Source organism: Amphiprion ocellaris, chromosome 9 (genome assembly GCF_022539595.1).
Source record: "Amphiprion ocellaris isolate individual 3 ecotype Okinawa chromosome 9, ASM2253959v1, whole genome shotgun sequence".
NCBI classification, from domain to species: Eukaryota; Metazoa; Chordata; class Actinopteri; family Pomacentridae; genus Amphiprion; species Amphiprion ocellaris.
The window spans coordinates 2371486-2383798 of record NC_072774.1 but is presented as its reverse complement, the minus strand read 5'-3'; the positions used below and the strand labels follow the sequence as shown (position 1 = coordinate 2383798).

Genomic DNA, 12313 nt, shown 5'->3' with positions numbered 1-12313 from the left:
CCTCCCAACTCCTACCAGTCCAAGCGTCTGTCCACACCTGTCCTCCCCCTCAGCCCTGTCCCCCAGCAGCCCTTCACCCCCAGCTTCACCCCCAGCTTCACCTCCAGCTTCACCTCCAGCTTCACCCCCAGCTTCACCTCCAGCTTCACCCCCAGCTTCACCTCCAGCTTCACCCCCAGCTTCACCCCCAGCTTCACCTCCAGCTTCACCCCCAGCTTCACCCCCAGCTTCACCCCCAGCTTCACCTCCAGCTTCACCTCCAGCTTCACCTCCAGCTTCACCTCCAGCTTCACCCCCAGCTTCACCTCCAGCTTCACCCCCAGCTTCACCCCCAGCTTCACCTCCAGCTTCACCCCCAGCTTCACCCCCAGCTTCACCCCCAGCTTCACCTCCAGCTTCACCCCCAGCTTCACCCCCAGCTTCACCTCCAGCTTCACCCCCAGCTTCACCTCCAGCTTCACCTCCAGCTTCACCCCCAGCTTCACCTCCAGCTTCACCTCCAGCTTCACCCCCAGCTTCACCCCCAGCTTCACCTCCAGCTTCACCTCCAGCTTCACCCCCATCGTCCAGCCCAGAGAGCTTCCTCGCCAGCGGCTTCCCGAGTCCTTCAACCTGGTCTCTCCGCTGCCGGCCGCCTTCTCGCTGAAGTCCGACTCCTCGGTGTCGCTGTACCGAGCCAGAATGGAGAACAGGAACGTGGTGCTGCGAGTCCTGAACGGTGAGGACGTCTACCGGTCTTCGTCCTGAGGGGGTTTTAGTTGCTGAGGTCAAAGCAGCTGGGGAAATATTTAGAATCCTCTTTTGTACATTTGGACAAAAGTAATTTTGGATCATTTTGAGGCAGGTGAGTGAGAGTGAGACAGGCAGAAAGACAGACAAACAGGTGCAGACAGAGACAGAGGTGACATGGGACGAGTGATGGACAGAGACAGAGAGAGAGAACAGGGAGAGATGGATGACAGACAGGAACAAGGATGGAGAAGGATGGAGAAGAACAAGGACAGGAGCAGAAACCATATCATATTTCTCATCATGTCACTGATTCACAATCTGGAATATCATTTTTTTTTTTTTATGTAGTCCGTATTGGCCTGTTTACCTTGTTCAATGGCTTTGTATACTTTAGATATTATTTTCTTTTGAGGAAATGTTTCAATTAATGTTAGAAAAGTCTGTAAGAACCCCAATTTACTTTCATCCCATGATGTTTTTATATTCTGATCAAAGTAATGTCTAATCTCTAAGTATCTATAGAAATCACCTTGGCCTAATCCATATTTGTTTTGTAGAAATTCAAAAATCATAAACGCCCCCTTGTGGACAAAAGAGTAATAGCCAGCAAGTCCCTCTGAGGCCCAACTTTTAAATCTTTTGTCAAGGGCATTTGGCTTGAAGTCAGAGTCGTACGCACACCACCTGAGGATTCGAGACAGATTTTCCAAACTACAAATATACATAACTCTATACCACGAGCTTAAGAGAGATTCATACTTAGGGTCACTGGTAAAGTTGGTAATAGTTTGCAGTTTTTTGTCAACTAATGATGCCATACTTGGTATGTCCTTTGTAACAGTCCCTTCAACATCTTTCCATCCTGCCGAATAGGTGGGCGAACATAAACAGATTAAGGGTCTAATTTGTGCAGCATAGTGCACTCCGTAAATCCACAGATTTTCACGTCCATTATGGCTCTCCGTTTCCGTTAGCTTAGCATCTAGCCTCACATATAGCTTTAGCATCTCCGAGGCTTGCATCCGGTCTTCCACATTTTTGATCTGACTTTCGGCCTCGTCTAGTCTTTTAGTGAGACCTGATAAGTCACTTCTCAACTCTTTAAATTGCTGTCTGTTTTCCTGGTGAAATTGCCTTAATTTTTGCAAAATTTCAACGTCCGCCATTTTAGCTAAGCTAGTATGCTAGTAGATGCTGGCAAACCTTAATCGTCGAGGATCAAACTATGTTTCAGTACGTCTCCAAAACAAAGATGTTAGTGGTAGTGTTTTGCCCCGTCTTTACGATTCCTTTTATGCTGTATCCTCACTTAAAAGTGGGGCTTTTGGCAATATTTCACAGGTTCTGTTGGGAGCCTTCTACTGTGTGACCGTCATGGCAGGTGGTCCAGGAGGAAGCAATATTGCAGATTTTTATAGCAGTTTTTAAATAAATGTTAATCTTGGAAAGTACTTGACTCTAAAACATCACAGATATCATTTTAAATATCTGTAGATTTTGATTAAAAACAAACATTTCTGATAAATCAGAATGTTGGAGCAGAGATTTGATGATTTATTTGTAATAAAGCAGCTCTGTTAGACTCTAGCAGTGTTTTTTCTTCCTCTTCATCTCCAGCTGCAGAGGAAAAGACACATCGGTAACGACATCGTGGCTCTGGTCTACCAGGAGGGTGGGACTCCTTTTCTGTCCGACGTCATCAAGTCTCACTTCCTGCACTGTTTCCTGGTGGTCCGGAGGATCCAGAGGGCCGAGGAGGCCGGAGGAGCTGCTTATCAGGTGATCATTATCAGAGTTAAACTGAACTAAACAGCTTTATTCTGATGGTTTCAAACCTGTCAGCATTATGAGGCAGTTTTCAGGGTAATTTCACCAACTGTATCACCGTTAACTCTCCTGTTGTCTTCATTTATGGGCACCAAAAAATATTGTTTCCTGGTCTGAAAAAAATCCAAAAATTCTGCAAAAAAGTTCCCCAAATTTCTGAATATTTGCAAAACCTTCAGGAAGAAAATTCCAATAATTCCTTAAAAATTTCCGTTAAAAATTTGGCAAGAAAATCATTTCAAAAAATGAGTAAAAATCTTCCAAAAAAATCCTAAAAATATCTAAAGTGATTCCATATATATCAGTAAAACTTCTAATATTTTCTTTAAGAACATTCACAAAAAAATCAACCAAAATCCAGTGAATTGTTTTTTTCCAATAAAAAAATGTTCAAAGATTTCTCAAAAATGTTGAAAATGCAGACATCAGAAATTTCACTGTGAAAATATAATTATTTTCCCCACATTTTCAAACTTTAAAATGGGTCAATTTTGACCTGCAGGACGACACGAGGGTTAAGCTCTGATATTAGTATTAAATGATCGGCAGTGTAACACAAAATGACAAAAATGACAAAACAACAAAAGCAAGAAACAAAACGACAAAAAAATTTGACAAATGGCAAAAACAAGACAAAAACTACACAAAATTACAAAAATAAAGCAAAAAACACAAATGAGAAAAAAAGGAAACACAAAATGACAAAAATGAGAAACAAAACGACAAAAACGTGAGACAAATGATAAAAACCAGACAAAAAAAAGACAAAAATAATACAAAATAACACAAAATATTACAAAGCGAGAAACAACATGACCAAAAAATGAGACAAACGACACGAAACAAATCAAAAAAGAGACAAAAATTAGACAAATAAGTTAGAAAGCAACAAAAAAATGGACAAACGTCAAAAACAAGACAAAAACTTACACAAAACAACAAAAACAAGAAACAAAGCAACGAATAAAGCGAAACACAAAATGACAAAAACGAGAAACAAAACAACAAAAACATGAGACAAATGATAGAAGTCAGACAAAAAAACACAAACAAGACAAAATATTTCAAAAACAAGACAAAATGACAAAAGCGAGAAACAAAACGACTCAAATTTAGTGCGAGAAATAACCTGATGGAAGTGGATCAATGGACAGTATTGAAAAGATATTATCTAAGAAAGTATTTGACTGACTTTGACACTGAGCTGATATCATTCAGGTTCTAATATGTTCTTTCTTCTCAGGTGTCTGTCACGGCCAGAGAAGATGTTCCTCCCTTTGGTCCGGTTCTCCCAGATCCTCCCATCTTCACAGACGTAAAGTTTCATTTTGATTATTGTTTTCCTTTATTAATGTTTCTGCTGCAACAACTTTCCTGATTTTCCTGTTTGTTGTCAAGTTTCAAGTGAGTAGAACATAAATACTGTGTCCAGAATTATTCATACTCCTTGGAACAGCCTCAAATCAAAGTCAAAATGTAAAAGCTGTTCAAATTCAACATTAACATCTCCAACGTAATGTCTCACTGTCTTACTACTTTGGGTTTCTCGTTTCTACTTTGATGTGTAAATTTTTAATATCGTCTCTATAAAGAGTTTGTTTTTTACTGTTTATTAGAAAATATTCTGCTGTTTAACTTAGAAATAAACACTTTTAAGTGATCTTGCACAAGGATGTCCTCACTGCTGTTGTATTCTGTATTTGCTTATTCTAAAATCTAATGTTTTATTATTTATGTTACAGACAGAGAAAGAATGCGACAGGTGAGACTCATAAAAACTGTTAAAAAATGCTTTTTTATACGTAAGCTGAGAAAAAGTCCCAGATATATGATTGTTTGTGTCTTTTCCAGTGATAAACCTCCAGGACTTCCGTCTCTCTCTGACTCTTCAGCTGAACTCAAAGATCAAACGAGTCCTCAAGAAGAGACATAAATGACAATATTCATGTGTAGATTTATAGACATAAATAAATATGAATATAGAGATTTCTAGCCTTTATGGTTACATCTTTATTATCCCGGTGGATGATTTATATGTAAATAGAGAGTACAAGTAAATAGTTTTTTCTGAAAATACTAATATTTTACTGTCATTGCAGTGATATTTTAGATTAATAAGAATCTTTAAATTGTATTTTAGTGGAGAGTTTGACATAAAAACTGACAAAATTGTGACAGATTTAGACGAAAGTGAAGGAAACAGTGGCAGACGTGTAATTAAAGGTAGGACAACGTATAGAAAATAAAGACTGTTTTAAAAGATGGGTTTAATGACACCAATAAAATATGATCAGTACTTTGGAACAACTGTTTCAATATTGTGCTTCATAGAATGAGATTCATCTTTAATTTATAGTAGAGTCTTTTGTTTTATTCCTGATTTTGTCAACAGATACACTACTGTTCAAAATTTGGGGTCACTTAGAAATGTCCTTATTTTTTGAAAGAAAAGCATTTTTTATCAGTGAAGATAACATTAAATGAATGATAAATCCAGTGTAGACATTGTTAATGTGGTAAATGACTATTGTAGCTGGAAACAGCTGATTTTTAATGGAATATCTCCATAGAGGTACAGAGGAACATTTCCAGCAACCATCACTCCTGTGTTCTAATGCTACATTGTGTTAGCTAATGGTGTTGAAAGACTAATTGATGATTAGAAAACCCTTGTGCAGTTATGTTAGCACATGGATAAAAGTGGGAGTTTTCATGGAATTATCCCCAAACTTTTGAACGGTCGTGTAAATCTGCTGCACTGAAGCATAAATATCTGCACAGAGGGAGTGAATGATTCCTAGTAGATGTAAAACTCCCACTGAGACGCTACGGTTCAAATCTTTACAGTCGGTTTGCTCTGTTTGGGTTTTTCTCACTAATGATGAGGGTTTTATTATTTTCTGTCAACACCAAATATTCACTTCCATTATCGACACAAACACAAGTTAAAGGACGGAAGAAGGACTGAAGAAACCGTCTGCTTCTTATGTTCTGTTTGTTTTCTCTTCTCTTGTGTTAAATGTCTACAAAGTGATCATTTTTAGAAATGCACAAAGTGTGGAAAGAAACCCGTCATAATAAAGAACCAGGAGAACATCTGTACTTACATCTGTACGAAGGACAAAGACGACACCAGCAGCACAACCTCAGACACTTCCTGATGCCACAGCAGATTTTACACTGCTAGAAAGAAAAACAAGGAGAAGGAGTTTATTTTGAATTCACGTCACTTAAAAAGTAGAATTACTTCCACAGAGTTTGACTATGGGTCTATTCCATCTCAGATCATCAGTTTCCTTCTGCTTGGTCAGCTCTGATCTATTATTTAAAATGGCATCTGTTAATTTTAAGTTTCTTGAAAAGTTTTTAAAAAACTGTAAATTTACAGGAACTCTACCTTCAAGCATCTCCTCCAATAAGTACATAAATCATAAGTCTAACTGGTAACTGTGTTTCTCCAGCCTACAAACTGCAAATTATTTTCTTATTTACATTTGAAGAACAATTGTTAAACCTCTGAACTCTGTTCTACTTGGATTTGGCAATATTTTATGTTTTGTTTTTATGCTACAACTTTGTCAAACCTGCTCAAACTTAAATGAAAATAACTTTTCATTTTTTGGACCAAATATTTCATATTTAAAGTGTTCTACATGTTTAGTTTTGTATTATTGTGACCTGCAGCTACATAAAATATCACCAGTTCACTTCTGTTTATCATTTTTTTAAATGAATGAGCTCAAAAATTTGACTTTTCAAGACAGTTTGTTTTTCATATTTCAATTCAGCCATAATCAGAGATTGTTTGATCTATTTGTTCAATATTTCAGATTATGAATCAATGAAATGATGACAAATAAGAGAGAAAATGTCAGGTTTTTATCTTTAACAGTTCCTCAGATGTTGTTGTTCAAACAGATTTAATGTGAAAAAAACATACTATAAAACAAATCTAATTTCAATTTTTTAAAAAATAAAAATCCATATTTTATCATACAAATCAGGAAAATCAGAGATAAAATTATGTGTTTCTTGTCGTTCGTGACTTGAAACTTTCCAAAATTACTCATAGTGTCCAAAATGACACCAAATATGTGAATAAAACGGCACAAATTTGCACAAAAAAGTGATTCAAAGTTGTCTCAAATTACCTGAAATCTGTTTTTTCATATTTCAACTCTAATCAGAGATTATTGATCTACTGTCCAATATTCCAGATTCTAAATCAGTGACATGATGGGAAATAAGAGAGAAAATTTCAGGTTTTTGTCTTTAATAGTTCCTCAGATATTGTTGTTCAAACAGACTCAGATTTCAATGTAAGGGGAAAAAAATGCTAAAATGGGCAATTTTTAACCAATTTATCTTAGAAAGTATTGGATATATCACAACAACATTTCACAGGCATAATTGAAAATATCCAGAGTTTATGATTTTTTTTAAAAAAGTTTGAATCAATCAATCAACCATCTAATAATCGTGAAGCAACAGAATCTGCAGCAGGATTTAACTGTAAATGTATAATTCTATGAGCGGCCTGTGGGGGCAGCAGCGCCTCTGCTGCGGTCGCTGCTCCGCAAATCAGACCCGAAGAAGAAGAAGAAGGTAAATAAAGATGCTGGACTTTAGCCGACTGCTAACTGCTAACTCGTCCAGAGGAGGGTGGTGATGTTTTGGTGTGTTTGTCTGATTAAATTCAGCCTCCTGGCGGTTAGACGGCGCCACTGAGCGTCCGTGTAGCCGAAGCTAACTGCGGCTAACTTAAAGGAAACTGTCGCTGTCAGGTACAACTAACGCTCGGAGCTAATTCTGCTGCTAAAGCTGCTAATTCTGCGGTGATTTCTGTGATTTCTGGCGTCTCGTTTCTCTGCAGTTGTATTCTCTGCTCGGATTCACCTGCAGAGGAGCTGCTGAGCTTCGACCAGGTGAACTTTGACACAGTGAAGCGGTGACCTGACTGCACAATAATTATCTCTGCAAATCATTTCAACTGTAAAGCTACGAGATGAGCTCCAGGAAAGTGGTCGAGCTGTTTTACGACGTGGTTTCTCCGTATTCATGGCTGGGCTTCGAGGTTTGTGGACTTCAGAGTCAGTTTGTGCTGCAGAAATACTCGGATTTTGATTAATGGTGAATGTTCAGGTGACCAACGGGTTTCTTCTGGCTGGAAATGACAGAAACAAGAGATAAAACACAGTAGAACATTGTGCTTTAGATGTTAACGATGGATTTTAACTATTTGACTTCGTGTTTTTTACATTTCACTGCCTGAAACTATGTATATCCCTTGAAAAATGCAGCTTCTATCTCATCCCAGATGTTCCTGTTGGTTTCCTCCATGTTCTATCAGGTTCTAATCCACTATGAAGGTAGAACAGCTGATGCAGTGGTTCTATAGTCAGTTTCTAGTCAGTTCCAAGTCATGGCTGAAAGCAAAGAGCTCAGTGAGCTGCTGTTAGGGTCCATCACTGAGAGAGAGCTGCACATAAGACCTTTAAAGGCTCTAAAGTCAGATCCAAGTGTCTTCAAGGTCCAGTGTCCACAGTTTGAAGCCTGATGGAAAAGTCCAAGGAGTTCCACACTGTGGATCATGTCAAAGGGCTGCTAGGAAGAAGAACGGTAGAGACCAAGAAGAATCCAAGGATCAGCACCAAGAGCATCCTGATGAATGTGAGCAGTTCTGGTAGCAACATGTCCATGAGAAGAACAAGGCTGGTCTCCATGGATCACACCAAGGAGGACTCATCAGAGGAAGGAGAAGCATCCAACGGTCCAACATGGTGAAGCTGGGAATGTGATGCTTTGGGCTGTTTTTGGGAAGCCTGGTCAAAGGAAACGGCATCAGGAGGAAAGATTGTGGAGGAGAACATCAGGTGGTCTGCAGAAGAACTGCTCCTTGGGAAGCATTGGAGCTTCCAACAAGACGATGATGAGGAACATGGAGCCAAAGTGATGAAGAGAAAACAATGAGAAGATCCAGACCTGAATCCATCCAGAATCTGTGGAGGAACTGAAGAGCAGAGTGATGGAGAGGAAGCCTTCAAAGAGCTGGAGATGGACACTTGGAGGAACTAAATCCCAGTGGAGACCTGCAGAAAGACTGTTAGACACTAGAACTACTGGTGGACTGATGGAGGACATCAAGACTCTGATACCTGAGGAACAGGAAACTGGACAAAAACATCTAAAACACAACATCCAACTGAGTTTCGTCTCTCGTTTCTGTCATTTCCAGCCAGAAGAAACCCGTTGGTCAAATATAAAATCTCTATAAATCTAAATTTGACATGCTGATGAATAATTTTGGGCTGAGCTGTCGTCAGTGTAAGGTTCTCCTTGTGTTCTTCGTGTCTACAGGTGATGTGTCGCTACAGGAATCTGTGGAACATCGATCTGAAGCTCCGTCCTGCGTTTCTCGGCGGCGTCATGCAGGGATCAGGTCAGGAAACGTCGGTAAACTATTAAACATTTTAAACACCGACTGTGTCTTCTGTTGTGCTTCACATCGTTTGTCTCTGACAGGAAACAAGCCTCCCGGTTTCGTTTTCAACAAAATGCACTACATGATACACGACCTGCGGCGTCTGGCGGAATACTTTGACGTCCCGCTGCAGCAGCCGTCCGACCCGGAAGAGGTCATGTTTAATAAAGGTACATGAAAGCAGCATCGGTCCAAAACTCGCAGAAATTAAATTATCAGGATCTCCAAGCATTCCCTCTTTAGTCCAGGTTTGCTTTGGGCTAATTTCACTGAACACAAATATGCAGCAGCTGCAACATCAGCTGACAACTGATAGAAAATTCACGGATATTTTAATAATTGTTTCTGCAGTTTTTCAGGTAAAAATTCTGACATTTCCAAGTTAAAATTCTCAGATGTGAGGACCTGATGCTCCCGTCTTTGGGTTTTGAATAAACGATCTTTGGCGACAGGAAGCCATAACTAACAAACGTCTTCCCACCGTCTGTTGTTTAATCAAGAGAAGATATGCAGATTAAAGAAACGTCAATAAGAAAAACCTCAGAATGAGGATGTCAAGAGCCATTTTAAAGGAAAAAGCAACATTCATTCACTGGTGGAGCCACTAGAGGGCAGCAGAGTGAAGCTTTATTTAAAAAAGTTTACTACCATCTTCTAGTGTGAGGCATTTAGGGAACATTTGGAAATTGCGGCGTCTCCTGAATACTGTGAGGCGTTTAGGGGACATTTGGGAACTGGAGCATCTACAGATGAGTGAGGTAGGTGTTTAGGGAACATCTGTAAACTGCAGCTTCTATTGATGACTGTGAGGCATTAAGGAAACATCTGGAGTTTCCACCGTTCATTGTGAGGCGTTTAGGGGTCATGAGGAAACTGAGGCTCTTACTGATGACTATGAGGCATTTAAGAAACATCTGGAACGTACAGTTTCTACAGATGAGTGAGACGTTTAGTTAACACGAGGAAACTGAAGCGTATACTGGTGACTGTGAGGCTTTAAGGGAAAATCTGGAAACTGCAGCATCTAATGGAAACTGTGAGGCCCTTAGGGAATATCTAGAAACTGCAACTTCTATTGATGAATGTAAGGCATTTAGGAAACATCTGGAAACTATACAATCTACTGATGACTGAGGTGTTTAGGGAACATCTGGAACACACAGCTTCCACTGTTGACCGTGAGGTGTTTAAGGAATATCTGGAACTTGCAGTTTCTACAGATGACTGAGGCGTTTTCCGAATGTTTCCTTCTCCCAGGCTCGTTGGCTGCGATGCGATTCGTCGCCGCCGTTCAGCAGAAAGGTGGAGACAAAAAGACGGAGAAAGTTTCCCGTGAGCTGTGGAGACGAATCTGGAGCGAAGACAAAGACATCACTGAGCCGGCGTCTCTGTCTGAGGTATCCACATCTTTTATTTAGCAGCCGGTTTGTACTTAAACACAACTTTCTCTGTGTTTGTCTCATGCTGGTTGTGTTTTTGGGGTTTTTTTTGCAGGCGGCGGTGAAAGCAGGACTGACTGACGGAGAGATTAAAGAAGTGCTGGAGATGTGCACATCCAAGGAGATCAAGGAGAAGCTCAAGTCCTGCACAGAGGAAGCTCTGAAGCTGGGGGTCAGTGGAGGATGATGATGATGATGATGAAACTAGATCACCACATCTGAAAACTGTAGGTTCCAGCAGCATAGTGACATGTAGATTGTGAGGCGTTAAGGGAACATTTGGAAACAGCAGTGTATTCTGATGACTGTGATGCGTTTAGGGAACATCTGGAATATGCAGTTCCTACTGGTGACTATGAGGCATTTAGGGAACAACTGGAATATGCAGTTCCTACTGGTGACTATGAGGCATTTAGGGAACAACTGGAATATGCAGCTTCTACTGGTGACTATGAGGCATTTAGGGAACAACTGGAATATTCAGTGTCTACTGAGGACTGTGAGGCATTTATTGAACATAAGGAAACTGCAGCATCTGCCATTGAATGTGAGGTGTTTAGGGAACATAAGGACACTGTAGCGTGTACTGGTGACTATGAGGCATTTAGGAAACATTTGGAAACTGCAGCTTCTACTGATGACTGTGAGGCGTTTAGGGAACTTCTGGAAACTACAGCTTCTACTGATGACTGTGAGGTGTTTAGGGATCATCTGGAAACTACAGCTTCTACTGTTGATTCTGAGGCATTTAGGGAACGTCTGGAAACTGCAGCTTCTACTGATGACTGTGAGGCATTCAGGGACCATCTGTAAACTACAGCTTCTACTGATGACTGTGAGGCATTTAGGGAACTTCTGGAAACTACAGCTTCTGCTGATGACTGTGAGGCGTTCAGGGACCTGGGCTCTATGGGGTTAATCAGCAGTTTCTCTCCTCCTTCTGTTCTGCAGGCGTTCGGTTTCCCCATGATGGTTTGTCACGTTGATGGGAAGCCGGAGATGTTCTTCGGATCGGACCGGTTCGAGCTCATGGCCCACTGCATCGGTGAGGAAAACGTAAAACTCTCCGTTTCTATGGAGCTGAAGCTCAGCAGAGGTTCTCACCTGGTTCTTTTCCTTCTGTCTCAGGAGAGAAGTGGCTCGGGCCGAACCCCGACAAAGCTAAACTGTGAGATGAAGCGTCTTCATGCGTCCATCTGCTCACGGATTCTCGCCTTTGATTCTCTAGAACAAAAAAAAAAAACCATCAGATCTTCTCTGCCGTGCCTTCAGAAACAGAACGTTTCCTGTAGAAGTTAATAATAGTTCAGCAAAAATAAATGTAGTTTAAGATGAAATCTGAACCGCTGATTAACTTTTGCTGCAACTAAAACTCCAACTAATGATTGTTTTCTATAAAAATTGGTTATTGGGTTGTTCGGTAAAATATCAGAATGTTGGAAAATGTTTGCTTTCAGCCAGAAAATATTCACATTTAAGAAGCTGTAATTGTTAAAAACTTCATTAAAAGTATTTGGTTGTCTAAGTATTTGGTGATTAATTTAATATTTGACATCTTGTAATGAATTATTGCAGCTTTGTGGTGTAATATTTGATTATTTTGTAACTTATTCTAGGCTTAAATACACTAAATATGTTTGTGTAGTTTGGCTGTAAAAGCAGCTACAGTTATTCTTATTTTTACTGACTGCAAATTTGCAAAAAATAGTATTTTTACCATTTTTTTAATATTATTTGAAAGAACCCTTATGCATATTAAGGATAGAAAATGGGTAATTAATTATTTTTGTAATTTTTACAATTTTTTCCTGTTTTTGTTGATTACAGAAAATAA

The 12313-nt window shown here is 39.8% G+C and overlaps 1 protein-coding gene across 1 annotated transcript; it reads left to right on the top strand.

Moving 5' to 3' along the window:
* The first annotated feature begins 7168 nt into the window (after positions 1 to 7168).
* On the top strand, positions 7169 to 12004 carry LOC111576829 (glutathione S-transferase kappa 1-like). The gene is made up of 8 exons (XM_023282762.3): positions 7169 to 7343; positions 7433 to 7633; positions 8917 to 8998; positions 9082 to 9210; positions 10298 to 10437; positions 10535 to 10651; positions 11431 to 11524; positions 11608 to 12004. The coding sequence occupies exons 2-8, from the start codon at positions 7565 to 7567 to the stop codon at positions 11649 to 11651; spliced, it is 675 nt and encodes a 224-aa protein (XP_023138530.1). The 5' UTR covers positions 7169 to 7343; positions 7433 to 7564; the 3' UTR covers positions 11652 to 12004.
* The last annotated feature ends 309 nt before the right edge of the window (positions 12005 to 12313 follow it).

Bases quoted from the DNA above. Each gene is read 5' to 3' on its own strand.
- LOC111576829 (XM_023282762.3), top strand. From the start codon at position 7,565: ATGAGCTCCAGGAAAGTGGTCGAGCTGTTTTACGACGTGGTTTCTCCG. The intron at 7,634-8,916 runs GTTTGTGGACTT...TCGTGTCTACAG, and splicing joins ATTCATGGCTGGGCTTCGAG to GTGATGTGTCGCTACAGGAA. The intron at 9,211-10,297 runs GTACATGAAAGC...TCCTTCTCCCAG, and splicing joins AGAGGTCATGTTTAATAAAG to GCTCGTTGGCTGCGATGCGA.